Source organism: Esox lucius, chromosome 13 (assembly GCF_011004845.1).
Source record: "Esox lucius isolate fEsoLuc1 chromosome 13, fEsoLuc1.pri, whole genome shotgun sequence".
NCBI lineage: Eukaryota > Metazoa > Chordata > Actinopteri > Esociformes > Esocidae > Esox > Esox lucius.
The window spans coordinates 26,677,564-26,704,737 of NC_047581.1; the positions used below are offsets into that span (position 1 = coordinate 26,677,564).

The 27,174-nt window shown below is 46.6% G+C and overlaps 3 protein-coding genes across 7 annotated transcripts in view; 2 read left to right on the forward strand and 1 right to left on the reverse strand.

Annotated features, from left to right (window-relative positions):
- The first annotated feature begins 532 nt into the window (after window positions 1-532).
- On the forward strand, window positions 533-5,462 carry p2rx2 (purinergic receptor P2X, ligand-gated ion channel, 2). The gene is made up of 12 exons (XM_010876740.3): window positions 533-726; window positions 1,379-1,514; window positions 1,854-1,925; window positions 2,191-2,266; window positions 2,366-2,462; window positions 2,567-2,647; window positions 2,891-3,038; window positions 3,350-3,480; window positions 3,664-3,754; window positions 4,051-4,116; window positions 4,241-4,318; window positions 4,502-5,462. The coding sequence occupies exons 1-12, from the start codon at window positions 587-589 to the stop codon at window positions 4,607-4,609; spliced, it is 1,224 nt and encodes a 407-aa protein (XP_010875042.2). The 5' UTR covers window positions 533-586; the 3' UTR covers window positions 4,610-5,462.
- Window positions 5,463-8,042: 2,580 nt separating this feature from the next.
- Window positions 8,043-26,186, reverse strand: pole (polymerase (DNA directed), epsilon). 3 transcript variants are annotated; one of them, XM_020052993.2, is made up of 48 exons: window positions 26,036-26,186; window positions 25,758-25,870; window positions 25,423-25,558; window positions 25,131-25,211; window positions 24,981-25,025; window positions 24,701-24,793; window positions 24,331-24,485; window positions 23,204-23,348; window positions 22,928-23,008; window positions 22,580-22,687; window positions 22,295-22,405; window positions 22,124-22,209; window positions 21,856-21,975; window positions 21,622-21,754; window positions 21,127-21,240; window positions 20,789-21,001; window positions 20,577-20,684; window positions 20,175-20,303; window positions 19,878-19,980; window positions 19,617-19,763; window positions 19,267-19,412; window positions 19,001-19,149; window positions 18,772-18,864; window positions 18,281-18,583; window positions 17,853-18,048; window positions 17,542-17,756; window positions 17,347-17,449; window positions 17,102-17,182; window positions 16,747-16,869; window positions 15,906-16,334; window positions 15,419-15,562; window positions 14,781-14,921; window positions 14,277-14,430; window positions 13,970-14,076; window positions 13,660-13,836; window positions 13,260-13,483; window positions 12,883-13,103; window positions 12,407-12,611; window positions 12,103-12,276; window positions 11,468-11,593; window positions 10,921-11,053; window positions 10,629-10,827; window positions 10,308-10,439; window positions 9,878-10,071; window positions 9,261-9,461; window positions 9,027-9,152; window positions 8,836-8,925; window positions 8,043-8,719 (listed from the first exon to the last, which is right to left on the reverse strand). In XM_020052993.2, exons 2-48 carry the CDS (start codon window positions 25,823-25,825, stop codon window positions 8,594-8,596), a joined length of 6,888 nt encoding a protein of 2,295 aa, XP_019908552.1. In that variant the 5' UTR covers window positions 25,826-25,870; window positions 26,036-26,186; the 3' UTR covers window positions 8,043-8,593. The 3 variants fall into 3 exon arrangements, with proteins under 3 accessions (XP_019908552.1, XP_010875043.1, XP_028980669.1); XM_010876741.3 differs by having other exon boundaries at window positions 25,758-26,186; XM_029124836.2 differs by lacking the exons at window positions 24,331-24,485; window positions 24,701-24,793; window positions 24,981-25,025; ... (2 more) ...; window positions 25,758-25,870; window positions 26,036-26,186 and adding an exon at window positions 24,083-24,201.
- Window positions 26,187-26,948: 762 nt separating this feature from the next.
- The window catches only part of acacb (acetyl-CoA carboxylase beta), a 37,845-nt gene continuing 37,619 nt past the window's right edge, over window positions 26,949-27,174 (forward strand). For 2 of the 3 annotated variants that reach the window (XM_010876742.3, XM_010876743.3), the window contains exon 1: window positions 26,954-27,059. The gene's annotated coding sequence lies outside the window, so the exon portion shown is untranslated. Of the gene's footprint in view, window positions 27,060-27,174 lie in introns of all 3 variants that reach the window. The other variant, XR_002197667.3, reaches the window with a different exon arrangement.

The following is a 27,174-nucleotide window of genomic DNA, read 5'->3' on the forward strand; positions in this document are numbered from 1 at the left end:
GGAATTGCTGGGTTTGCTGGGTTAAGCTTAGGAAAAACATAATTTTAGATGCCCTTGGAAGCATACTTTGAAGCCCCCCGTAAAAAAAATTAAAAGTGAACAAGTCAAGGTTTTGTAATTATTATTGTTATCTGAGCACCCTTTTTCATTAGCAGTGTGTGACTCATTAGCAATAAATTAGATTTCTGAAGACTTCCTTCATATAATAAAAAAAAACACACAGACACACAGACACACAAAAACACAAAAAATGTACATCGTTTGGCATTGTTTGTTTTCTTTTTTTTAAACCTTCCCCTTTAATGCTCATTTTATTTTGATGAATCTACTTATTGTCAATGTATTAGCTTTCCTAAACAACATCATTTTGGAATGTTTAGGATTAGCAACAAGTAAACATTTCACTGTTTCATTTACACACAGAGAGAGAGAGAAAAATGAAAAGAGGGAGAGAGAATGAGAGAGAGAGAGAGAGAAAGAGAGTGAGAGCGACTGATTCAGACATTACACAACCTTGGAAGTAGCTGTGAAGAACACACTCAGGACTTAACATCTGAGAAAACATTTTATAAATTAAGAATCCACGATGGGACTGCTTGATTTTATTAGGGATTATTTTCTTGGTTTCTGGGACTATGAGACACCGAAGGTAATGGTGGTTAAAAACAGAAAACTTGGAGTTATTTATAGAGGGGTTCAGTTTCTTGTGATCACCTATTTCATCTGGTAAGCCTCAGTCTCCTGTTTTTGCATGCATTTATTTGGGATAAAAGAATACGATGGAAATTTCCTTGTAATGTGGTGGTGAGCAAAAATGCTGACTTTTTTGTGACAGATGATACATGTTCCATTATCTGTGAGCTGTCTTGATTTCTGCCAGTAGGCAATGTTTAGTACTTAATCGTATTGAAAATCTTCAGAAGAATGGTGTGATTTAAATTGTTTTGTAAATTGTACCTTAACATTTTTTGTAGGTTTATAAGCTATGATCAAATGTAACCATATTCTTGCTTTCATTTGCTATTCTCTCCATACATATGATGTGAAATTCACCAATATGCTTCGTGTTGAGCAAATGCCTTTTAAGTGTAAATGGCCATTACTGACCATTATTGTGTAACTTGATCCAAATGAGGCATTGTTCATTGATTTTGTTTTCCTAATGGTCCTTTTGGAGGTGGATGTGTGTCTTTCTAATGAAAAACTAGATTCTTCCGGTTACGATTATCAAGCATTTCAAATGAAGTCAAAATGTGTACAGTATATCATAAACTAAGAAAACAGAATTTAGATTGTCATTTTAAAAGTCATTTTGAAAAGACTGAATCTGTCCTCGGAACAGAAATTAATCTGAGTATATCATATCGCTCTGCTACAGGTATGTGTTTATTAGTCAGAAGGCCTATCAGGAAAGTGAGACGCGGCCAGAGAGCTCAGTCTACACTAAAATGAAAGGCACAGCACTGCAAGGAGACCATGTCCTCGACACGGTGGAGTACGTCAGACCCTTAGAGGTGAGCCCACTTGAAAGCATCAATTTGACTCAGTCCCATGATCAGTGATTCACCAAACTGACTGATCTATGTGAAACAATGAGCAGTTATTTAGAAAACGTTATAAGGTGATTTGCAGATCAGTCTGAACGGCAATCTCTGATTGCAATGTAGTGTACTACAATCAATGTAATCCTGAACATGCATTTTTGCTCTGCGCTCACAAAGCAAAGACTCTATGTAAAATAACATATGTAATATACTGTAGACGATGCCATGTTTACTATATGTTTATGTAATGCAGCCTATGTGAGTACCACTTCACACGGTCAGTTTTTCCTTGTGGCATTGCACCTGTAGGGCGGTGATGTGATCAGTGCAATACTGAGACGAGTGGTCACATATAACCAGAGACAAGGCACGTGTGCTGAGGTGAGAGCTCAACGTCACACACGCATGTCCTCATGAAACTGTGAACGGCTGAATAAAATCCCTGACTCAGTTTTACCTGATCAATATGGTGCAGGGTATTGAATTGGGTACCGTGATTCTATGATTGCCACTAGCGCTACTCCTGGAAAAGCTATGTGAAAAAACGTGATGACAATCAAAATCACAGCCACGCTACAACCACACCTCAAGTCAGCTGGCAAATTCTGATAATGTCTAAATGATAATGCTTTTCATGTTTTCTTAGCATTTTACAGTTACCAATGCCAACTGCTCAAAGGACTCTGACTGCATCCCAGGAGAAGTGGACTTTAATGGCAATGGTACTAACTGAGAAATGCTGTGGAACTGAACAGTCACACTAAACCAGAATGTCTGTAGGTCTGTTTAGTAATGCATTCAGTCTGATGTGTTTCCTGTAGGAAAGAGAACTGGGCGCTGTGTTCCCTACTATAATCAGACCTTCAAGACCTGTGAGATTCAGACCTGGTGTCCTATTGAGCAATTCGCAGCAATACAGTGAGGGTCTACATTCATGGCACATCGAAACAATCAAAGCCAATTAATACATTTCTTGAAGATGCTGACATCACGTGGGTGTAATCTGTTGTTGTTTTCTTCAGGGAGCCGGCATTAGCCGAAGCCATCAATTTTACTGTTTACATCAAGAACTCTGTCCATTTCCCCAAATTTAAAGTGCTGAGGTGTAGTATGAACGTCCTCAAGAACAAACAAACACACACATGCACAAAGTGCATAACATATGCATGCACGCACGCACCCACCTTCCATACACGTACACATGCAGACACACAGGCAAATCAAAAACACACTGCCATACAAGTTCAATGTGGGTGAAATAAAGAACTGTATTCAATTGGCAACTCTGTATATGTATCATACGCAGTTTCAACAGTCTGTAAAATCTTCTGTTATCTCATTGGCAGAGGAAACATCAAAACAAACCAACAGAATGCCAAGAAATATTTGAAAAAGTGTCATTACGATGAGAAGAATCATCCCTACTGTCCCAATTTCCGGCTGGGTTATATCGCAGAACAGGCCAGGGAGAAGTTCAGCGAGCTCTGCAAAACCGTACGTTAACACCTGCAATACATACTGGACATAAGGACAGTCACACTATGTATTCCAACCTACAAACCGCAAAGAACCTCTATGACTAGAGGTCCATAGCTTCATAGGAAATTCAAAGACAAAATCTTCTACACTGATTTAATGTATATAATAACATATCTCTCATATTTCTCAACCTGGCAGTAATTACTAAAAATTTAAATAATTGTTAACAAAAATAAAAATAAAGAGATATTAAGTAACAGTAAGAAATGGTGATACATTGGATAAAGCTGCAATTGTGGTGGATCTTGTGGATTGTATCCTGTCAGGGGGGAGTGATTGGAGTGTTCATCAACTGGAAGTGTGACCTTGACCTGGACTCCTCAAAATGTAAACCCACCTACTCCTTCCGTCGCCTGGACCTCCGGAAGAACCTGCCCAACTCTGGTTATGACTTCAGGTGGGCCTCATAGCGACTTGAGATCGACTCTGTCATGTTCATTTGTGTACAACAGTGGACAATGAAAAAATTTGTGTTTCTTATTGGACAATTTGAAACTATCCTCTACTATGTCTAGACACTGAAGAGCCATGGAGGACGTGACTCTCCCCTTTTCATTGTTTGACTTGAAATTTTGTTCAGATTTGCCAAGTACTACAGTAAGGATGGAAAAGAATTCCGGACTCTTATCAATGCCATTGGAATTCGTCTTGACGTCATAGTTCATGGACATGTAAGCAGTTGATCATCCATCTGTAGATTCTCTACATGCTATCAATAACATCTATCTACCTGCCCTAACACTAATCCTCATTCTAATGCTAACTCTAAACTAAACCGTGTCATGCAGTTGCTTATTAACACATAGTTTGTTGACTGTATGAAACTGACATTGGGACTGTCAAAATGAAGTGCAACCAAAGTTCCTTCTCTGATCGCCTTCCTAAATGAATCAACAGCCTGTAAGTCAAAACACTTAGTAATGGGCTCAGGTAATCTCATACATTCATCGTGATTATTCCTCTCCAGGCCGGACGTTTCAGCATCATCCCAACTATCATCAATACAGTGACAGCCATGACATCAGTTGGAATAGTGAGTTTAAAATCACCAATGCCATTGCTATGAGTTAATGTTGTTGGTTTGTAACAACTTCCAGTAATTGTTGTGCCAATTCTTATTCATTAATTTGCATGTTACTTCTTTTAATTAATTCCAGTGTTCCATAATCTGTGACTGGATCATGCTCACTTTCATCGACAAGAATGATGTCTACAGTGACAGAAAGTTTGATGATGTAAGAAAACGACTATTTGATTTCAAAGATACATTCAAGATCATATGTTTTGATTGTTTTGTGCTATATAATAGCTTATATCATTAGACACCCTGTTAGGTAATGTAGGGTCCAAAGTTAAATGTTCGTTACCAGTGTTCCAAACACATTAAATTATGTCATTCTGATTGTATATTTCTACAGGACAGCAAAGTGCAGAACTCCACCCAGAATCTCACACTTCCCACAGAATTCTCCATCATCAGCTATTGCTCTACACACTCCGACCTGTCAGAAGGAGTGGCCCTGTGATGTCCCGTCGCCGCATTGACCTTCTGGCCACGGCTGTCTTTTGGCCACGTGCGTTGATGAGGCTCTTGACTGCTGAAAAGACTCACGGACTGACTGATGACTCACGTTCCCTTGCTCAGAAATTTCATGCAGTTATTTTATAGCGGAGTGGCATCAACATGGCACAGTTGCAATATTGTATAGTGGCATTGTTGCATGCTACGTCATTAATGCTGTCATTGAGTGACATTGCTATAACATAGAATGTGGTTAGCCGACATGTAATATACCTATCCAGGCATACTGTCAGGCAAAAGCAACGCTTGAGCAGTGGAATGTAGCCATGGTCTTAGATGTTCTCACAGAGACCAACTTGATGTATCAACCTCTGTCCCAGTGGAAGAGAACCGAAAAACAGCTAAGGCTTTTTTGAGTGCCATTGGTTATTTCACTGAAAGAAATGCCCTGTAATGGGTTTGTTTAAATTCCATGTAAATGTTGTTGATATTCAGGAATAGAATTACACTCCCGTGGAGAGATGTACAGTTCAACTCACAGGGACCAGCTCGGCATGGCCCCCAGCTGAATGTCAACTGCTAACAATTCTAATTTCAATCAAATCAAAGAAAAACTAAATCTTGAATAGCAATTCATTTACAAGTACATCATACTGAGAACACGCCATGCTTCACCCCAAACCAGGTCAATAACCTGTAAACACTATAGACACAAACAATAATAAACATCTAACACACATTTGTAACTTGTGATTACAGGTTACAAATACAGGTTACCAACAGTCAATCATATACTTACATCTGATTAGATTAAATAAACACATTGTATTTTGTCACATGAGTTTTGTGGTGTCAAAACAGAACTACTGTAATTATCTGTCTTGATAAATGCATTTATATTACAGTCCCAGTGTATTATTCTCTGGGAGTATATTCACTCCATCGACGTTCATGTTGAATGCTGATGCTGAGTGGTTAGAGGAATAAAAGAGCCCAGATTCCTAGCAGCAGAGCTACTCTAGGAGAGAGTAATCAAATAATGATAAAGGAACCATTTTGTGGGAAATGTTAACAAGGTTGTGGGGAAGTGTGAATCCATCTGGACCCATAGTGAGTAATAGAAACATTGATATTGAAAAGTCTGAGGTCTAATGGATCAGTGTGCTGTAGCAAAGAATGCTGTGGTCTCTTAACCACAGTGATACTTTAGAGCTAAGGGAAATGAACAAAAACTAGTGATATATCGTGCACATTTTAAGATAAGGCTAATAATGCCATTCTAATACAGAATTTGATATATTTTTTATTTTGCATCACAAAAGATACCCTTGACCACTTACCTGTAATGAGGGGCTTTTCCCTGCAACATGATGTCATAAAGTGTATGAAGTGAAATAGAATTTAGCTTGATCTCTGTAAAGACTTCACTCTATCATTTGAGACAAGCTATCGGTCAGCAGTAACCCAATGCTACTAATGTAATTGTAAGACTCAGCTCCAATGTAGATGTGAAATTAGATTACTTGTCTGAGAGAGAAATGCACATCAGTAAACAGAGTGAGTCCTCCCTGGGACAATGAGGTTATCCAGATGGAGGTTAATGGGTTAAGATCACTTTGATCTAGACTGTGAGAAGCCAAATCCAGTAGATGTTTTCTTTATAGATGACTACAAAGATGGGGGTGAATGTGCACTCTGGCGTCGGCATCACCACTGTTTTGTCAACAAATGCTAAACCGAAGAAGTTCTGTGCAAAACTATAATTTCAGTTATGTTAAGCTGATAACATTAGCAAAACAATAGTGATGAAATGCTTGTTGAGAAGTAGTGATAAAATACTAGTCTTAAAGCAACACAATGACAGGTAATAGCTGAACATTATTGACCCTTGTGATAAAGATTTTTTTTTTTTTTAGCTTAACTCCTCACAACATCCTGAGAACACGGTCCCTATAGTGCAGGATGGTGGCGGCAGCATATTGTTATGGGGATGCAAGTGGATGCCGCAAAGAAATCCAGGAAGTAAATCTGCTGAAGTATGCAAGAGACCTGAAAATTCATCTTCCAGCAGGACAAAGACCCGAAACACACAGCCAAAGCCACACTCGAGTGGCTTACAAACAGAAGGGTAAATGTCCAGGAGTGGGCCAGGCTTTGACCCCTGTCCAACTGATATGCAGGAAGAGTCGAAATTTGCTGTTCACCAAATGTCAATTTAACAGCGCTTGAGCAAATTTCCGAAGAAGAATGTGAAAGAACTGCTGTGTCCAGATGGAAAGAGCTGATAGGGACCTATCCAAATAGACTTGTGGCTGTAATTACACATGGATTACCTGCAGGGTGTGAACACTCATGCAATTATTTTGTTTTAAACTAGCAATTAATTTAGAACAATTTGACAAATATTGTGATGGATCTTTGATGTAACATTTAGTAATTTAGCAGACGCTCTTACTAAGGGCAACTTAAAGTAGTGAGAGCATACATTTTTACCCCTGCTTCCCAAAAGGCACTAGAACATAATAGCAAAGCTCTATCAACTGAGGTAAATGGGATGTTTTAGGTTGCTGTTTGGTTCCCACTGGTCCGTTATTTGTAGTTTTTATCTTGATGCATTTGACACAATCAAACATGAGGAAACAGAGACAGGAGATCAATATGGACACAAGAATTGGATCCTGTCTCTCTGGTGGGGGCTACATGTGGCTGGGCTACTGCCCTCACTATGCCCCAGGATCTGAAATTTTTCTTAAGTGGTACTTCAAGCAAGACGATTACTCTAAGCAATCATTGAACCCATTAAATGTTGAAATGACCACACAAAAACAACACTTTGCCATGGCAATCTCAGGATCCAAACTTAAAAACGTGGTTAGAATGGATGAGGACAGTGCATTAGCCCTGGCTGAAGGATCTCATCCTCTGTGGGGGAATGGTCTGACAACTCATACGAGTGCGGTTACTTCGTATTAGTCCTTGGAATCAAATACAGCTAATCGTCTGTTTATATTGTACAGCCTATCTTTCTCGTCTTTACCACTGGTTACATTACTTTATAAGTGACCCTTTGTAGCAACCAGACACATTTGCACTGTTTCCTGTGATTTGAAATGCACTTCGGATAGGTTTTATTGGATAGAGAGCATCTGCTTTTTGTTCTAATGTCAGACAGATGTGCCTTTTAGGACTCAGTAGCTCATCTCTAAGGGGACCATAACCCTGAATGCAGTTAGAGGACAAATGGGTGAAGTAAACATTCCTCTGAGTCCCATTAGCATCCAATTCCTAACGATTCGACGTGTGTTGCTGAGGCCTGGGTTCCCAGTCTAGGGAGCAGCACTCAACACCCTTATTTACCATGGTTTGGGCTAACAGATATGTATTGGTGTAAAAAAAAGAATCCCACAAACTCTGTCGTTGATAAATGTGCACTGTCCTCATTTACAAAACTATATTTATTGACAGAAACATTAAGACATGAATAGATCTGACAGTTAGCTGTGTATTCTCGGTCATTAACAAGCATTCCAATGTCATAACACACCATACCTGTACATTTGGGCCAGATACTTAAATAGAATGGAATCTGATTGACATTCATGAACTCATTAATGGTTACAGGACATGGGTGGGCGAGCCACTTTTTACAGCTATAGTACAGAAAAGCAAAACAACAAAGATGAGTGACCATTTCACATCCATGCCGGTCTGTTAGTTAGTTAGTAATACGCCCATTCAACCGATGCTACATCTGAAAACAGCCAGCAGTGACCCTCCCACCACGGGGGATGTCTAGGTTCCATTCAAAATCCATAAAGAAAACCTTAAAAAAAACAACAGTGAAAGTCCAACAAAACCTTTTTTCCTCGATTGCAAAACGTTTTGCTCTGGTGGTCCCCACAGAATCCATCACTGTCGACTGATATGATCAGTGGATAAGGGCACCAAAGCCAGGTATCTCGTCGATTCTTGACTGTGGTCTGTCCGGTCAGTGTCTGGCTGCCTGGCTTATCTGTGGGCTCATGACCAGCAGCCAGTCAATGGTCTCTTCCAGGAAGTTCATGTTGTAGTGGGCGGCGATGTTCCGGAACACTGTGACCTGCTCTGCTAACGTCTGTGGATGGGGAGGTGTTAATAAGACCCGGTTGCACAGTGGTTCAACACCTGTCCGTCTAAGCAGAAGTCGCTTGAATACAGTTAGAGACACAATCGGGCTTGAAAAACACAAACCTTTGTGGGAAAGGTGAGCTCAAAATCACCAGCGCAGGTGCAGTAGAGAGGCATGTTGGCCTCCTTCACCCCTTTACACTTGGAACAGGCCTGTGATTGGAACATGACATTAGACCTCACCACCCCCATTTCCTGACATCTTGGCTCACTGAGAAACCTTTGACACACAACGGTTGACACGGGTTCCTCACCAAGTCCTGCAGAGTGTAGCTCATGAGTTTTTTCTGCAGGGCCTCCACCAGGGCCATCTCAATGGACTCCGTCTCATACTGGGCCTGGCAGTTGGAGCAGAACCACTGAGGCAGAACCGAGCCGTCCTGGGAACACGGATTGCATACGTCACATTTGCGGGAACAAACATGGGCACGCACGCTCAGCAATGCAGAAATGAGGGTAGAAGCTGAAATCAAAGAGGGCTGACTCACTTGTGCCACAGAGGGATCCTTGCAAAGGTCAAGGTCGCGGCAAAAGTTGCAGTGATGGCAGATGACCTCAGGTAGTATGTAGGAGTTGCAGGGGTCACGGAACTGGGCGTCCTCAGAGAACTCCCCCACGTCCACTAGTCTCAGCAGGTCCCTCTTCAGCTTGTTCACCTGGTTCACTATGTTGCTGTCCAGGGAAAGGACCTACAGTGGAGCCCATTCAGCATATGAACAGGGGAGGAACTTTCGGTCTGCCCTAACAAGAAACAGCTGTTGATTTCCATTGAAGACTGGTTTTCTGCCGGACCATGTAAGCGGAGCCGGCCAAGAAGAGCGAGTGTCACTAAGTGAGTGAGTGACTCAAACTAGGCGTGACGTTAATGTGTGACTAAATGATCTAATGTTGAGATGCTATGTCGACCCTGGGCAAACATATAGCAACGTGGTGTAGTGGTTAAAGACACAGTCACTCACATGGGAGACCCGGATTGGAATCCAGTGAGGGCCACAACATTTATCACTTTTAATTGCAGGCCGGCTGAACTAACCTTGCCAGGTTCCTTTTCGGGTTTTTCTACAGTTAGCACTGAACAATATGAGCCTGATTGCCAGTCACTGACCTGGCAGACGTATTTGATGAACTCCAGGGCAGGGTTGCTGAGTGGCAGGTGGGAACCGGGCAGAACAGGGAACATCTCAGAGGGCTGGGTCACACTCCGGCTGCCTGTCACCTTCTTTTGGATCTTCTGGGTGATGGTGAAGAAGTTCTGGGTCAGCTCGCTGGACACATACTCCTGGGAAAAGGAGATCATCCCTGTGGGGTTGAAGGAGAGACGGCAGAGATGACTACAACACGCTGTAGCTGAGTAAGAGCCAGTCATTCTGGGTCCTCCAGGGTATGCCACCTATGGCAGACTGTTGAAAGCTGTAACCCTCTGTTAGTTAAGAGGAGTCGGCGGTGGACAGCAAACGAAACCCAGGCTGACAGAGAGCTGCTGTGGTGTTCTCACCACATACAGCCCTGGGGTGTCACCCTTTCTCATTACCTACCGGGAAGAGCGCCGGAGTCTCCCACTGCCTGCTGGGAAGCCTGGCTCCCACCGCGCCTCTTAATGGGCGTGGCTCCCGGGGCATTGCGTCTCAGTTCTTCTCGCATGCTGTGGTAGACAGCAGCGATGTAGGCTGAGAGGAAACCGAACGGGAGACTGAATAAAGGAGTGATAACACAGAAAATGTTGATGTATCCCCCGCCCCCCCCCCGCCACGCCACGCCCCCCCGCCACGCCCCCCTCCAAAATCATTGTGGATCAAGCACAGCACACAAGATAATGTGAACGATGGAGAACAACGACGATGTTCACAAGGGCCTACCGGAGATGATCATGAGGAAGTATTTCTGACAGGAGGCGGTCTGGGGTAGATATTGCATGATGTTCCAGTTGCTCTCGATCAGCTCCTCCACCTCATCCACCTCTTCAGCTCCATCATCCTCACCTCCACCGTCAGCTTCGTCCTCGTCCTCGCTGCCCTCTTCATCCCCAGTACCCTTCTTTTTCTGAGCCGTCTCGTTCTGAAAGCCGATGCGGCAGTGTGTCAGACATTTTCACTGGTTGTGTAGGACAGGAAACATCAGTTAGAGAACCAGGGGTGGGGGGGGGGCTACCTCTCCATACAGGACACTGGATGGCAACCTGCCCTTCACTCCTCCGTGGTTGGACGGATCCATCCACATTAGGAACTCCCAGCAGCGGGAGAAGGAGATGGAGAGGGAATGGAAGATTTCCCTGGAGTGAATACTACAAGGAGACAGATGTTTTTTTTTTTATTTCTTTTAATTTTGAAACTATTATTACTAAAAAACCTGAATTAAAAAAAGAAGCCATTTTGTCTTTGACTCGTTGCAATCTAGCGACTCCCTTAGGGAAGTCCAGGGCCTGCACGCTAACTCTGGTGGTTGGTTGAGAAAGCTTGCACAGACTCTTAACACCCTAGCCGGGCGAGCAGCGTGAAAAGAAGCCTCCTGACTTGGGGTGACACTTCTCAGAGAAAGAATGTTGTGATATGTCAACTATATAATAATGTAAGGTTCTCTCACGTTAAGTTCCATTTCTTTTATACTTACACAGCGAACCCTCTGATCGGTTCAATAAGGGATACAAATACTTTTGAGAGGGCGACAAATAAACGGGACGGGTTTGCAACCAGCCAACCTGTTGGTGATGTACTCCACGTAGCCAATGGCGTCATCTATCCTCCTCTTCTTCGTACACAGAAGGATCCGGTTGAAATTCCCGTACACCACGGTGGAGCCGAGACGCTTGAACTCTGCCACCAGTCTGAGAGACGTTAAGAGAGAAGAGACTCATCAAGGCATTCTCCATTCTCCCAGAGAGGAAATACAATGCCAGCCAATTAGCGGCGTTTGCTACCATTAGTCACATATTCTCCAATCGGTTTGTGAGCATTAGAACAAACATCACAAGATTACGGACATCTGGTCTAATGTAATGGTAGGCAGAAGCCGCTGCACGGAGAACACTTGTTTTTATGTGATAGTGTAATTTCATGATATTGTGTTTATGTATTGTGAAAGCTTTAAATGCACCGTCAATGCTTTCAGACAATTTTATTGTCAAACAATTTTGCTCTAAAATCTTCAAATAAAACACCCCATTTTCCTATTCTCTACACATTACAGTAGACATAGCTGAAAATTAACTATTAAAAGTGGACAAACAGAGTTAAGCGGAGACGTTTCAGAACTGCCACACTCGTCCGGTCCCCACTCCACTGGACAGGACAGAAGGCAGATTGGGGTTGTTAGAGCGCCCCTAACGTCACTCACTGGAGGAAGACCTTCTTCATCATGCTGTGCAGGGTGCGATGCAGCGCCGGGTCGTAGAGCAGGGAGCTGGGCGAACGCAGCCAGCGGTAGAAGTGCATCACCTGGTTGTCAGCGTAGACGTTGTGGTACTGCGTGATCTCCCGCACCCAGCCCACCACCATGCTCTTCAGGATCCTGCTCCGGTCAGACACAGGAAGTGGGTCAAAACACTACCAGGATTTCCGACAGCGCCGAGCTTTGGGACCAGCCACGCGGCGTCGGTCACAGGCGCGGTGTCAACGGGTGGGGAGTCACTCCAAATCACCTGAATGTGTTGGAGCAGAGGGCGGTCTCGTCGTAGCTGGCCACCGAGCTAGCGCCCTGGTTCCCGGACATCATGTCCTCCAGCGAGGCCTGCTGGATGACGTCGAAGCTGACGCCCAGGCTGGCTCCTCCCTCCATGTCGTTGACGTGCTGCGATTGCAGAATGGTGTTCACGGCCAAACTCTGCAGGTCCAGCTCCACACACACTGAGACACAGGAGAAAGGACATTGAAAACTGCAGAGAAACATGTTGGAAAGGCACACAGCCTCTGTTTCAACACCACCAGGGGCTGTTGTGTCTAGCCGAGCAGCTCCTAACAACAAGACAACTGTAAGTAAATAAACTGTTGATTTCAGGCTGTATACTGGATGGATCTACAAGACACTGTAAGGCCCGCTGGGTTATGAAGAACAAACGTGTGTGTGTGTGTGTGTGTGTGTGTGTGTCTGTGTCTGTGTGTGTGTGTGTGTGTGTACCAGTGGAGTAGCAGCCCTGAGCGTTGATCTCCATAGAGCCCCTGTCATCGGCCTCCATCACCAGCCGGCTGTCGTCCGCCTCCTTGCCCCCCAGGTCAGGTCTGGCCGTGGGGGACAGCCACAGCAGGTGGTTGTGCTTCCTCAGATGCCTGGCCAAGAACAGGTCCGAGCCGAAGATGGACACGTCAAGGGGAAGGTTTCCTACCGGCAGGTGATAGTACCTGAGGAGGGAGGAGGCGGAGGCCACCAACAACCAGAAAAGGGGCATTAAAATAAACTGCGACTCAACTGGAAGCCCAGACCAATATAACCGGGGTCACATCCACTGACAGTCCCTGGGCACTGTGGGACTGTTGTCCCTGCTCTGTCCCGCCCACCTGGCCATGTCGAAGGCCTGTGACAGGCAGCTGTCCAGGTTGAGGTAGTGTCGGATCATTCGGCGGGCCCCGTGGCGTTGCCAGTCCAGAACGTTGTAGCTGATCTCGTCCACAACGTGCACCGGCACTACGGGGAACTCCTCCAGGAGGGGCATGCCCACTGCCAGGCGCCGCAGCTCCCAGTTGGACTGAACGGCGATCAGGGTGGGGCCGCGACGCTCCTCCTGGAGACAGAGAGCGGAGTCTATGAACTGACAGTGACAGAGAACGGGAACCCTCCCATACTAAAACACCTGGCTCTTTTCTGACGACTAATGTCAATCTGTGTTGTCGAGCGGTATGCAGTACCACCTCATAGTCGAGCGGTATGCAGTTCTACCTTGTAGGTATGCAGTACTACCTTGTAGTTGAGGAGTATGCGCTGCAGAGCCCGGTGGATGGCCTTGATGTCATTCTCGGCCCGCACCTCAAAGGTGTGTTTTTCGGGAGGCAGGAGCTCCTCGCTGGTCTTCTCCAGCAGCGCTGTACGTTCTGCCCCATACAGTGTGCTCAGGTTAGGCATCTGGTTACTGCGAACCTAATGGAGGACAAGCAGGAAGACGAGGGGACTTGATTACTTCCCTTTAACAGTTCAAAATCTCGTTTGGAGGTTTGTGTTAGGTTACCAGGGCGATGTGATGTGTTTGGGTACATAGTAGACAGGGTCTTACCGTGTCCAGAACAAAGATGCTGGCCTTGCGCTGTGAGGGGATGAACAGCCCGAACAGGGCTTTGTGGCCCTGGGTGTGGTGGTACAGGTAGATGTGTCGGACACTCCCTGAGGAAGAGCCAACAACCACACAGATTCAGAGCTCTCTTCGTCACATTCTACATTTGTTAGGCACCAATCTGAATAACAGCCTGGTTTAGGTTCACCTAATTGTACATTGTCAACATTAAACGAAAAATGCATAGAGAAACTGTAAAAAAATGACTGAAAAATTATCTAAGCCAAAGCTGAGTGTGGCGTGGTGGTACCTGGTTCTAGGTAGCTGAACTGGGCCAGAGATCGCATCTCCAGGTGCTCCAGGTCGTACGCCTCGGCCTCCCGGCCCCCCAGGGCCCGGACCACCTGCTTGTTGACCATGCACACACAGCCCAGCTGCACCAGGGCCCGGAACAGCAGAGGAACCTGACACACACAGAGGGGTCGCGTGTTAGACAGCTAATGACACAACGTGGACTTGTCTGCTAGAGCAGAACCTCCCTTTTGCAGGTTTTCCCTGCTCCGGCAAACATGACCTGTACTGAACACGCCCATTGGTATACACAGAGAGTAACAGTCATATCCATTCTGTCCACCTGTTGTGTGTCAATGAATGCCCCTCTGGCCTTCTCAGTGTCCTTACTGTGCTCACGCTGCATGAGAGGTCAAACTACACTAACCTTCACCTGAGACACAGAAAGCAACCTTTCACCCCACAGAGTTCTCAGTACACACATAGCAACAAACTGTCCCGCTGTAATCCCCACATAGGGTACCTGGGTCTCATAGACCCCTTCGATGTCAGGGGCCGAGAGGTCGGCGTTGATCTCGTTGATGTGCTCCTGGTACATGTCCTCTGGGACGGAGTACTGGTAGAGGAAGTACACTATGTTGGAGCGAGGCAGAAGACGGTTCACCTGCACACAACAAACACCAGCTGTCAGTCATCAGATTCATGGAAGATGTTCTATCAAAGTGTTTCGTACAGTTGGGGACAGTTGGAAGGCCTGAGGGATCAAGGGTGGGAGCTTGTCGTTTCGTACAGTCGGGGACAGTTGGAAGGCCTGAGGGATCAAGGGTGGGAACTTGTTGTTTCGTACAGTCGGGGACAGTTGGAAGGCCTGAGGGATCAGGGGTGGGAGCTTGTCATTTTCGTACAGTCGGGGACAGTTGGAAGGCCTGAGGGATCAGGGGTGGGAGCTTGTCGTTTCGTACAGTCGGGGACAGTTGGAAGGCCTGAGGGATCAAGGGTGGGAACTTGTTGTTTCGTACAGTCGGGGACAGTTGGAAGGCCTGAGGGATCAGGGGTGGGAGCTTGTCGTTTCGTACAGTCGGGGACAGTTGGAAGGCCTGAGGGATCAGGGGTAGGGAGCTTGTTGTGATTCAATCAACCATGAGACTAAATGTAATGAACCTTCTTGTAGGAGGCTCCCTCCTCCTGCTTAGGGACCTTCTGGTTAACGTAGAACACCCGTGGGATGATGAGCTTCATGCAGTGCAGGTCACTGCCAATCACAGCCCAGAGCTTATACTGGCCAGGGTGACTGGTCTCAGCAATCTGGGGAGGACGGACACACACACAGTTGTTCAATAATGTGCATTAAAAAGACAAGCCTTCCATTTTTCCTATACAGCTCCGACAAGTCACATATGGGTGCACCATGGAAGTATTCACAAACAAAAGACAGACCCCTCCGAGCGAAATACTGAAATGAGTCTTTTCAACATCCTTTGGTCAGTGGGTCGGATTTAAATTAAGTCTGAACTAGTTCCACATAAAGACCCAGGCTGGACTGGTTCCGCACAAAGAACCATCTCCAATGACCAGCTGCCTTCGTTTCAGATCTGGGCCCCAGGTAACTGAACGTTGAGATCGGATCCTTGGGCCCAACCCAACTCACCTGCACTATCTGCCAGGGCATGTCCATGACGCTCCGGGCCGTGCGGCGGAGGAAGCTCCCCAGGCCCGTGGCGGGGCCCGCGTCCCGGATCACCCCTCCCCCCACGGGCTGGGCCTCGCCGTCCAACAGGCGCCGCCGCTTACGCCGCTCCTTTCTCTGCCTCAGCTGCAGCTCCCATTTCTTCTTGTGGTAGCGCAGCCACACCAGCCGCTCCTCCTGCGTCTCCCCTGTGGGCGGCGGAGGACCCAGGATCTCCCTCCAGGACTGGGTGAGCTCCATCTCCTGGGACACAACGGCCTGGCTGTCCTCGCCCTGGGACGCCCGCTTGCGCTTGGTGCTGATCAGGATAGCTGGTTGGAGCGGTCTGGCCGGCATCCCAAAGTCCTCTATGTCAGCTGCCTGTCCCGGCCCCGGGACCTGAGGGGCCACCTGGGACATGCCCAGGAAGGGGACAGGCATAAGTGTGTATTCATGGGGCAAGGATCAAGGCTAGCTGAACATGCTGCTCTCGCTGCCAGCGGACAACTTATTTGTAAACTAACTGCGGAGTGCTTTCAAAATAAAACCTCACAAATCATTAACTGCAATCACTCATGGATACACATTCAATACTTAACGTTTGGAAAAAAGCCAGGGTGAAAGTAGATGGTTGTAGGCTGTTATTTGCATTTCATACTTTATTAAACTGTTTGTGTAGTTGTAAATCAGCTGTCAAACATTATTAGATAAATATAATAACTGATAAAAGGTCCATATGTGATTTAAAACACTGGCACGTTACCATTTAAAAACAAACACTTTGAAAAATCATTTGTGCTCGTGAGAATGATGTCCAGTGTACCTGTCTCTTGCCCTCGCTGGTGAAAAGCTCACTGATTTTCTTCTGCTTGTAGATGTCATTCTTCTCCAGCAGCTTCTTATGGAGCCAGTCTGGGTGGCGAACTCTGGGCACAGGGTTCTTCACCTGCAGCCGGATCACAGTGGAACCATAACGGGTGAGTAGGGGGCCCAGAGGAACTTAAAATAATCAAGTCCCATATGGACCTGGAGGAGGGCGGTTGCCCCTAGACACTGGGGCTCGGGGAGTTTTGAGTTTCACCCACTATTGGCCAAGGTTAGGATCTGTGAACTCAAAACCTAAAATGGCACCTCGGAGCGATTTCACCTCAGAGCCATGGATGAAAGCTGCTGGTTACCTGCTGCAGGGCGGCAGGGATGGTGATGATCTTCTGGATGGCACTGCCCAACCTCTCAATGTAGTAGCTCCAATCGAGGATCTGAACAGAGTCCATGGCTCATTAGTGACTGACTCAGCCAAGATGCTGTGGAAATCTTTAATAAGACTTGGGCTCAAATTAATTGCTCAAGCAGTAACACAAACAGCCTTTGCTCTACTGAAGCCCGGCAGAAACGGCCTGGTTGAAATAGCCTGGGGACTTACGGAGCGGATGTCCAGGTCGTGGAGGCTGGGCGTCTTCAGCCACTTCCGCAAGAAGTGCTTCTTAACGCTGGACTCCGCCTGGAAGATGGCCAGCGGAACGGCCCTAACGACAGGCAGAAAGATAACACTTTGAAACGATGCGCCCTCTACTGCCAGCCTACGGCACGGGCCTGTGTGTCCGTCAGCCCGCCTTACCTCTCTGTGACGGGCGAGCCCTCAGGCTTGCGGGAGATGACGTAGCGACAGCTCAACCCCGCATCCTTCACCATCTGGTCCCCAAGGAACTCCGCCAAACGCTTGGCAGTGCTGATGGACGTGGACTTCTGCTCGCCGTAGTCCTCCAGTTTCCTCGACATGGAGCGGTTCTCCGAGATGAGCTCGAACAGCTCCGCGTCCGGCATGTTGGCGGCCTGGGCACAGAGGAAATGGCAGGGTTTTGCGGTGTGACGGTGACAGCGTGGCCCATCCCAGTCTCAGCCAGACACACACACTCTCTCTCTCTTCACCTTGCTGTAGAGCACGTCGAGCCAGTAGTCCGCCACCTTAGCCACCGAGGCGTAGACCTCGTCCAGGGTGGTGCCTTTGAGGAACGCCTCAAACACGGACGACTGGAAGATCTTGATGAGCTGCAGCTCTCCTCTCCTCTTCACCTCGAAGCCCTTCAGCTCGGCCAGAGAGCCGTCTTCGTTGAACACGGCGTACCTGAAGGCAGGACAGAGCCGTCGCCCACGTTATCACGCATGCAGTTTATCATTGGGGGAAAAAAATAATAATTACTGAACGGAGACTGTTCTTTACACACATGGTCCATGGAAAAGGTTGTCTGTAAGTACAGCAATGCTCTGTAAGTACAGCACTCCCACTGAGTGTGTCCCCCTGAGCTGTGTCTCATGGGGACACGAATGAAATACCATCTACTAGCTAAGGCCTGTACCTTTTCTTCAGCTTCTTCCCCTCCTCCTTGGAAGCTGGTAGAATCATGGCCAGGTAGGGCCCATCCACCTCAAAGAAGATGCTGTTCTCCGCCCGCGTCTCGTAGGTCAGGGAGGCGGGGTCTACCAGCTCCTGGTACTGGTCATTGGTGAAGCCCTCCTTTACCATGATGTTAAGCATGGCGCCCGGGTAGGAAATGGTCACCTTGGGCTTCTTCTCGTTGCTCGTCTTCACCACAAAGTTCTCCGGGAAGGTGTTGGGTAGGACACACCAGATGCCGTCCGTGTCCAGCTCCAGAGGCCTCCTGCGGTAGCACAACCAGAAACACAGAATATTTCTCTCAGTGACTACGGAGACGTGGCCATGCAATGACAGAGTTCTGTTCATGGTATCATTCTACTCTGTACTACATTTTTCTGTGGGGCGCAAAAGTGAAAAGTTGAGCTGACAAGGCAGTGAGCGACCGGTGTGTGACAGGACTACGTTAATTACCCGATCTGCTCAACAAGCTCTCTGGCCTGGGTGATGATGTTGGCTCCAGTGTAACACACAATGCCGGCCATCTCCATGGAGTACCAGCGCGCCCTAGTGGACAAACACGGAAACCACAACAACACAAAAGCATACGGTCAACAGCTTGCAAAACTACAGGACAAAAACAGAAAACAGCGACCGACTGACACAACGTCTTTGGGGCGGTGGAGATTTCCCCCGCACGTACCCTTTCCTCATGACGTAACCGTAGAAGGAGTTGAGAATGCACTTGTGGGCCAGCTGGAGAGAGTCGTAGAGGATCTCCATGTTCTTACAGCGCTTCACCAGGGCGGCGTCACCGCTGTCCTGCGCGGCCGACAGCTTCTTCTTCCACACCTACAGTGGCGCCGGGCACAGAGAAGAACACTGACCCTTGCTGTGCACGGACTGCAAGTGAAAAACAGGGGCATGGCTGGACCACTGGCAGACATTAGGCCAGCGTCGGGCCGGTACCTTGTGCAGCCCCTTGAACTCGTAGCGGCGGTCCCTGAAGGCTCGCACCGTGTCCACGTAGAAGGAGTTCTCCCTCTGGCAGATGGTGGTGACCCGCTCCTCCAGCCGGGTGTGGTGAACCTTCTTATAGGCCCTCCGGCAGTAGTCTGGGACAACAGAGAGGCGCGGATCACAAAACCTCAGCGGTGTGTTTTAAGGATCAAAAGGAGGAAACATCCGTCCACAATTCTCCCTTGGAGAAAGTCAGTGAACGGTCTTGAATACTGCACAAACCATTTAACAGATCCCCTTTGCGTTGGAAGAGGCCTAGAATGAGCAAACAACCAGAACAGTCAGAAGAAATCCCTCACCGCCTAGGCGCTTCTTCTCATGGCGGGCCTGCTCTTCCCTGTTAAGCTCATGGAAGGCCCGCGGTCTGCCGTTGGGGAAAAACGGAGGGAACTTCTCGGATTCCAGCTGCTGCTGGATGCGGTGGAACTCACTGCGGCTGGCCGGCACTGCGGACAGACAGGAAGGAGACATTACTACGAACGGTCTCTGAAGCAAAGCTAGGGCCTGGGTCAAACTGGAACGGCAGCCAGAACAAAAGTCATGTGAAAAAGAAAACCTACTAATCTCCCCCCTCCACTGCCAACTCATCTTCCTCTGACAGTTGGCCCCCGGCTTGTTGAAGTCGCAGGCAGCACACGTGGCCTCGTCCACCATAGCAGAAGGCTGAAGAGGGGAGAGGGAACCAAGCCATGCATAAGTAGCTTTCCCAGAACTTCTAAATGAAAGGCTGAACAATTCCAGGCCAAGAGTGGCATAAAACAGTCACACAAAATACAACATATACGTATTGGAGTGCTCATTATATGTGGGTCTCAACTTCTGATGCAAGAAAGTACCCAGAAAGCTGTGTAGGGTACCTGCAAGCGGTTGGTGAGGATGATGTTGGGGTACATGGCCCCGACATCCAGATGGTAGATGAGGGGACACTCGATCCTGTTGGGGACCTCCTTCAGGCAGAGAAGCTTTTTCTTGATCTCTTCGCACACCTATAGGCAGTGCAGATAGAAGATCATTCATGATACAGAATTTCTTGTAGAGAAATGAGGAGAAACCAGAAAAGTTCCCAGCTCACTGGGGTTCCACTCAGATGCATGTTTCTGTCTTTGTGATGATCTGATAAGTGTCAATTGACCGAATGTACATTTATAACTACACTGCATAGAAAATATGTTTTAAAACCAGGTCTAGCTGCAGTTTCAACATGATTGGATGGCAAAATGCAACTATTTGGTGGCAGTCTGGAACCTGGGGGAGCTGACCTCATTGAAGTTGGTGACCTGCTCCAGGGGAATCTTCTCTTCCTCCTCAATGGCATGACGCAGCGTTTGCTCCACCCGCTGAAGAAGAAAGTCAAATGCTGCCGGGTTCTGTCCGCAACAACACACCAGGAAGAAATCAGAGTCAACAACAGCACAGCCAGACCCCTAGGGAGACAACGAGTGGAGCGGTCCGAGCGTAGACTGGGCTGTACCATTTTGAAGCGGCAGGGAATGTCACTGCGAAACACGCCGGACTCCAGGGCCTCCACGTGACCCCCCACGTAGGTCTCAGAGTCCATGACATGACCGTCGTCCGTGAGCTTGTTGAACACCTGCTCCTGTTTGTTGGGGAAGACGATGTTGGCGTGGTAGGCCTGCACCATCAGCAGTGCCTCACACAGCGTCCCGGAGCCTTTCCGTAGAACCTGCACGCGCGCGCACACACACACACACACACACACACACACACACACACACACACACACAGATAATGAGTCCAAGTGCTATCTTCAATTGTCTATTTTTAAACTGACAAACTGAAGAGACCTACCTCATCCGGCTCCATGGGGATGATTGTGCAGAGAGCAAAGATGAAGGGGTGGACGTATTTCATGTACAGGTAATACGTGGCCACGGCATCCGACACAGAGTAAGTGGCCAGAGTCTGGGGGCACAGCAATGAGAAAACCAGTCAGACCACTAAGCTGCATCTAGGATTACGTGAGCGCGTACGCACACGCACACACACAAGTCTCTTCTTTCAGTTTTCTATCCCGGCAACCTCTCACCAAGCCTAATGCTTAAAATACACGGCAGTGTAAGGCCTGAGTAGGGGTGGTAAGACCTACATCACCAGCCAGTCCTCTTGGTTGTGTTACAGGTTAAGAGGCTACCTGGTGACACCCCCCCCCCCCACCCACCCCCCCAGGTGTCCCTGTCCTATAAACTGTGGACACAGCCCGCATGCATTTATTGTTCCTTTATAAATAAATGTGATTGATTGAGCAGCACTAAGAGCGCTACTCGTGTTTGTGCACCAGCTGACCTGCGGCTCCTCCGTGGCCATGCGGCACATCTCCTCAGGGTCCAGCTCCACGGGGTCATACCCCAGCTTGGCCTTCGCAGCCGCTTTTAGGTTGTGACTGCCCACTGGCAGGTAGCTGTCACGCTTCACCCACCTGACACACACACACGCACAGAGAGGTGGGTTGGTTAGTTTGTGTGTGTGTGTGTGTGTGTGCGTGTTGCAGCACTCAGACAGTGAGGTACTAGGCCTGACCTGAAGGAATCCATGTGGATGGCCTGGCTAGCCTTGTACTCTCCTTGGTTGTCTTTCTGGAAGCCAATCTCTTTGTACATGTTCAGGCCATGGTGAGCAGCCCTGGTCTCCACAAAGGGCCTAGCGACATGGGAGATAAAGAACAGAAGGGAAAGGGAGGAGCATCAGGGTTGTGATGCCGCCACACAGCTTACAGTTAACAAAGAAAACCAAACTGAGTCCAGGTGATCCAACACGGTGCGTTTTGGTTTCTTTCGGACCAACGTACCAATCAAAAAAGTCTCCGTTGTAGGTGACAAAGATTTCCGGCTTGGTTTCTTGGACGTGCTCGAACCATCGCTGAATTAGGCCTGCCTGAGAACAAACAGGTATGTTATTGTGCACAGAATGTTTGTCTCTGTGGTATAGGCCCAGGTGTGTTCAGTCCTTCGTAATCTACCTCGTCGGGCTCGTTGAACACAGTGAATGGCCCTTCGTACTCCGGCTTTGGAGTGAACTCAAAGTCCTCGATGTCCTCAGCGACAATCTCCCGGTTTGTGATCAGGTAGCCCTGGCAGGAACAGCGTGGACAAGATAAAGCGTGTAACCGACTGATAATCCACAACTACCGCTTAGGACGTGATCACAGGACGTTAGCCTGATCTTAGACCAGTTTGTGCAGTACCGACAATGGCAGTGGACTTGACAGTAAAAACAGATCTGGAACAAGCCTCAGTCAACATACCTGTCCATCGATCATGTAGGAGATCATCATGATCTGGTCCGTCTCGGCATCAGGGAATTTCAGGGGAAGCTTGGTGGTCTCTATGTCAAAGGCCAGCACCACAGGGTCCTGGCAAACAGAGAAAAAAGGATTACAATGAGGAACACTTCTTTGGCTGCTAGTCAAATAGGGATCTCGGCAAATCACATAAAAACAGACAGCGAGTGACCATGAAAAACTGATGGATCAAAGAAATTCCCAAACAACTGGAAATCAGTAAGAACGTACAGAGGCATATGTTAATACATTTTATTTATATGCGCCTTTCTAAACACTCAAGGTCACCAAAAACGTTATAAACGTTCTTACTGGTCGTTCCACAAGGTCGCTTCTTAGTGTGATCTCTGGTGGATAGGCACTTCCCCTATAACGAACGTTGTACCAGTGAGCCTAGGGAAGAAACCAGCAGTCAACAGTAAGTCTTCATATGTGATTTATGGTAACAGAGAACTCATCATTCTACGAAGCATCCACTTCCTGTCCTGGTCCCAGATCTGGCCAACTCATTGGGTCTTTGTGGAGAATTAACAAACATATCTGGGACCAGTCTATCCACTGGTCAGAAGGATGGTCAGAGGCCCTCACCACGTGGATCTTTAGGTCGATGGACAGGCGTACGTGGTAAGGCACGTCGTACTCTCTCATGTCCACTATGTTGTCCATCTGGTCAGAGATTTTCTTGGACAACCCGTCCTCGTCCACGGCAGAGACACTCCCACCTGCCAATGCACTGATGACAACAGAGCCTGTCAAAAACAGCGTAGGAAGAGTCCAGTGCCCAACCCCGTGTCCAAACTGGATCTCCATGAGAAGTTGTGGCTCTTCCACCAAGCCACCAATCGTACACATTAAAAAATGTCCCAAGGAATGGTTAAAAATTGATGCTGAACCGTTCTATAGTGACCAGCAAAAAGTCCAGATCAAAAAACACATAATTCCATCCATATCTGTAGGCATGACAACAGCTGTTGGTGGGATAAAAACCACTCAAACATTGAAAAATCAGAGCTTCTGACAAGTAATATAGAGCAACAAAGTCATTAATGGTTACAAGAAGGATATGTCAGCAGTTATTCTGTCCAAAAGTGGTGCAACCAAGTACTAGATCGGGAGTGTCAATTACTGTCAATGTCATTCATCTGGATTTTCATTACCTTGACAACACTGTGGTGCAGGTGTCATTACCTTGACAACACTGTGGTGCAGGTGTCATTACCTTGACAACACTGTGGTGCAGGTGTCATTACCTTGACAACACTGTGGTGCAGGTGTCATTACCTTGACAACACTGTGGTGCAGGTGTCATTACCTTGACAACACTGTGGTGCAGGTGTCATTACCTTGACAACACTGTGGTGCAGGTGTCATTACCTTGACAACACTGTGGTGCAGGTGTCATTACCTTGACAACACTGTGGTGCAGGTGTCATTACCTTGACAACACTGTGGTGCAGGTGTCATTACCTTGACAACATTGAGGTATAGATGTCATTACCTTGACAACATTGAGGTATAGATGTCATTACCTTGACAACATTGAGGTATAGATGTCATTACCTTGACAACATTGAGGTATAGATGTCATTACCTTGACAACATTGAGGTATAGATGTCATTACCTTGACAACATTGAGGTATAGATGTCATTACCTTGACAACATTGAGGTATAGATGTTATTACCTTGACAACATTGAGGTATAGATGTTATTACCTTGACAACATTGAGGTATAGATGTCATTCGACTTCTCCCTCTCCCGATTCTTGCGCACTGCCGGAGAGATCTCCCGTTTGACTTTCATGAGGTCATCCACAGTGTTGAATGACAGCTTAATGTAGTTCCTTTTCAGTCCAACCAGGTGATTGGGCTATGGAGAGAAACCCCAGGATTTAAATGGTTTACCCTACAGTAACACTGGATCCCATCTCACATACGTACAAACACGGACCGTATTCATAAAGCGTCCCATAGTAACAGCGATAAACTAAATAGGGTTTTTCCTTCTAGATCACATGTGTAATGTGTACGTCCATTGTTCCATAACTTTTTAGTTTCTACATGGGCCCTGGTTTTGTGTCTCACCAGATCCAGATCCTCCTTAGGGAGCATCTCAAGCTTCGACACCTTCCCCTGGAACTTCTTGGACAAGAATGAGATGACTTCCCTCTCACAGTTCTGAGGGGCAGATAGGTGGTCCACACGATCATTACAGCGCAAAGTAACAAAGCACATTCATTTCTAAACTACATGATCATTTGACCAAGTTCTGATTCAAATAAATGATTGCATCGAAATCCCTGAAGGGTACAGCTTTTCCTTTTTTCAAAACGTTTTAAAACTAGGGCCTGGTTGTCTGACTTACCTTTTTAGTGGCTATGTAGAAATAAGGCTTAAAGGGGAGGGCCACCTGTAAAAGAAAGAAGAGTGAAAACTAAGAATGAAAGTGCCCAAGCTGAACAGTCATTGGGATCACTCTTGAATAAGTGTTCATATCAGGTGTTCAGATACTTGCCTTAAATCTGTTTCCATCTTCCTGGATTAAATAATAGTCCACAGCGCTGATCAGCCGTTTGTCATCATCCAGGATTTCTGTCTATGGTGGGAACACAGGAGGCAAGTTGATATTATCAAGCCTTTCAATTCAGGCACAACAAGATTGGTATTATTCAGAAATGTGAACAGGACAGATTCACGATTTATTAATGCATATCCCTAAGCATATGATCAGCAAGGACAGAAGGGCCTGTTTGGGCCCAACTGAAACCCAGTTTCACACAGAGCCCACTGTGGTCTAATGGACCTACAGGGTGCATGTTGATGAGCCAACCCGTCTTCTCTCCGGGGTCCTTCATCCTCTCGAAGCCAAAACGAGCGTCCATCTCGTCGGTGAACTGGCTGCGCTCAAGGCGGTTAGCAGCTGACATGGACGACCGGTCATCCCTACAGAATACATGACTTCTTGATCAGACAATACCGTAGTCTACACACGCATTGGCAAGTCACAATGGCACTGCGAATAATTGTATGTATGGGTAATTAACTAGTTAACTAACTCGCCAACTATTATAGTAGTGTAATTAAGATGGCTGTTTTGTTCGCATAATGCCAGCAAAAGTAAAACTTGTAGACAGTGACTTACTGTTGATTGTCATGTTCACCCCCTTGTCCGCGCTCTGACTTGTACCTTCCACTGTTTTGTAAAACCATCTTGTCCCGGATTTTGCAGGTAACCGGGCTATAAAAAATTCACAACTAACATTCGATAGAATCAATTAAAGTTACTGTAGCAAGCGAGATATGCAAATCCCAAATTCGTAAGCCCGCAAGCTACTAGGTAAAGTTGGGGCTAGCAGGCTAACACTGGACTAAAGTTATTTGTCCCGCACAATTTCTATGTTTTTAAAAAAACGGGCATACCTCCATGTACATTCTATTCTAAATAGAACCAGCCATTTATCTCAACTTGCTAGCCTAGAACACAGTTTGACACATGCCTGTGTTGTTCTTCGCTAGAATTTGGCGCGCTCTGTATTGCCGCGACAACGTCTGGGAGTGGACATCCCCTCGACGGAAGTTACGCGTTAGGGACTTGACTCAAACAACAGCGCTGAAATGAGAGAATTCGATTACGCGAGACCGGGTTACCGAGTTTACACCGAGTGAAATTGCATTTAGCGAGAGAATTGGATTTTGTCCGTAAGAGAAGTAATCGTCTTTTGCTCAGGAGTTTAAAGCATTTTATGTTATTCATTTTATAGAAAGTAGATTTTGTATGTTTCTTGTACATGCACAATTTCCGTGTCGCCTTAACAAAGTTACTACATGGCGCAAATTATTGTTAAACCTGAGCACCTGATTATGTTACATGCCAATGCATTGTGTACCCCCAGACTATTATTATATAACTGCCTTACTGGGAAGATATAATTATAGTATCTACATCGAATGGAGTGATGTATGTGTTATAAGTTGACAACATGGTGTAGGGGCTATGGTGTTTATTTATACTTTTGGTATGACAGACTACACGATTCTTCAGTTGGTTTGTCTGATGAGATAATTGTACACAAAAAAAACGATGTGATTATGCTGTATATTTTCCTAGAGTAATGAGCGTTATGTAAATATGTCTAAAACGTTTCTGTCAGACATAAACGCGAGACAGTAAATTCTGAAAATAATAACATTGCTTATGAACTTCAGAACAGTATGCAATTTCACGTTGGCATGTGCAAGGCATGCTAGACTTGTAAATGTCATCGCCCTGGGTGATGCGATACCGTCATCATCTAAGTCGCGACTTTAGCTGACTCTCATTGGTTATTGCTCAAAACATGCAAGTGCCCTTCTCACACTACCACAACATATTTTGTGCTGATGAAATCGAACAGGATTTAAAATATTGTGTTGACCGCACGGTAAGCAACAAGCTCTGGGAGAGGTAAGCATCAAACAGTTGGTTATCCAAAACTACAAGTATTTAGCCTTTACCATAAGATCCAACGCCGATCTTAGACTGAGATGTGTTTTGTAACCTTTTCGTACAGTGCCGGCAG

Bases quoted from the DNA above. Each gene is read 5' to 3' on its own strand.
- p2rx2 (XM_010876740.3), top strand. From the start codon at position 587: ATGGGACTGCTTGATTTTATTAGGGATTATTTTCTTGGTTTCTGGGAC. The intron at 1,926-2,190 runs GTGAGAGCTCAA...ATGTTTTCTTAG, and splicing joins GACAAGGCACGTGTGCTGAG to CATTTTACAGTTACCAATGC. The intron at 4,117-4,240 runs GTGAGTTTAAAA...AATTAATTCCAG, and splicing joins CCATGACATCAGTTGGAATA to TGTTCCATAATCTGTGACTG.
- pole (XM_020052993.2), bottom strand. From the start codon at position 25,825: ATGGTTTTACAAAACAGTGGAAGGTACAAGTCAGAGCGCGGACAAGGG. The intron at 12,612-12,882 runs GTACACACACAC...CCTGTGTCTCAG, and splicing joins TCAGGGCTGCTACTCCACTG to TGTGTGTGGAGCTGGACCTG. The intron at 8,926-9,026 runs GTGAGGAACCCG...TTCCAATCACAG, and splicing joins GCTACACTCTGCAGGACTTG to GCCTGTTCCAAGTGTAAAGG.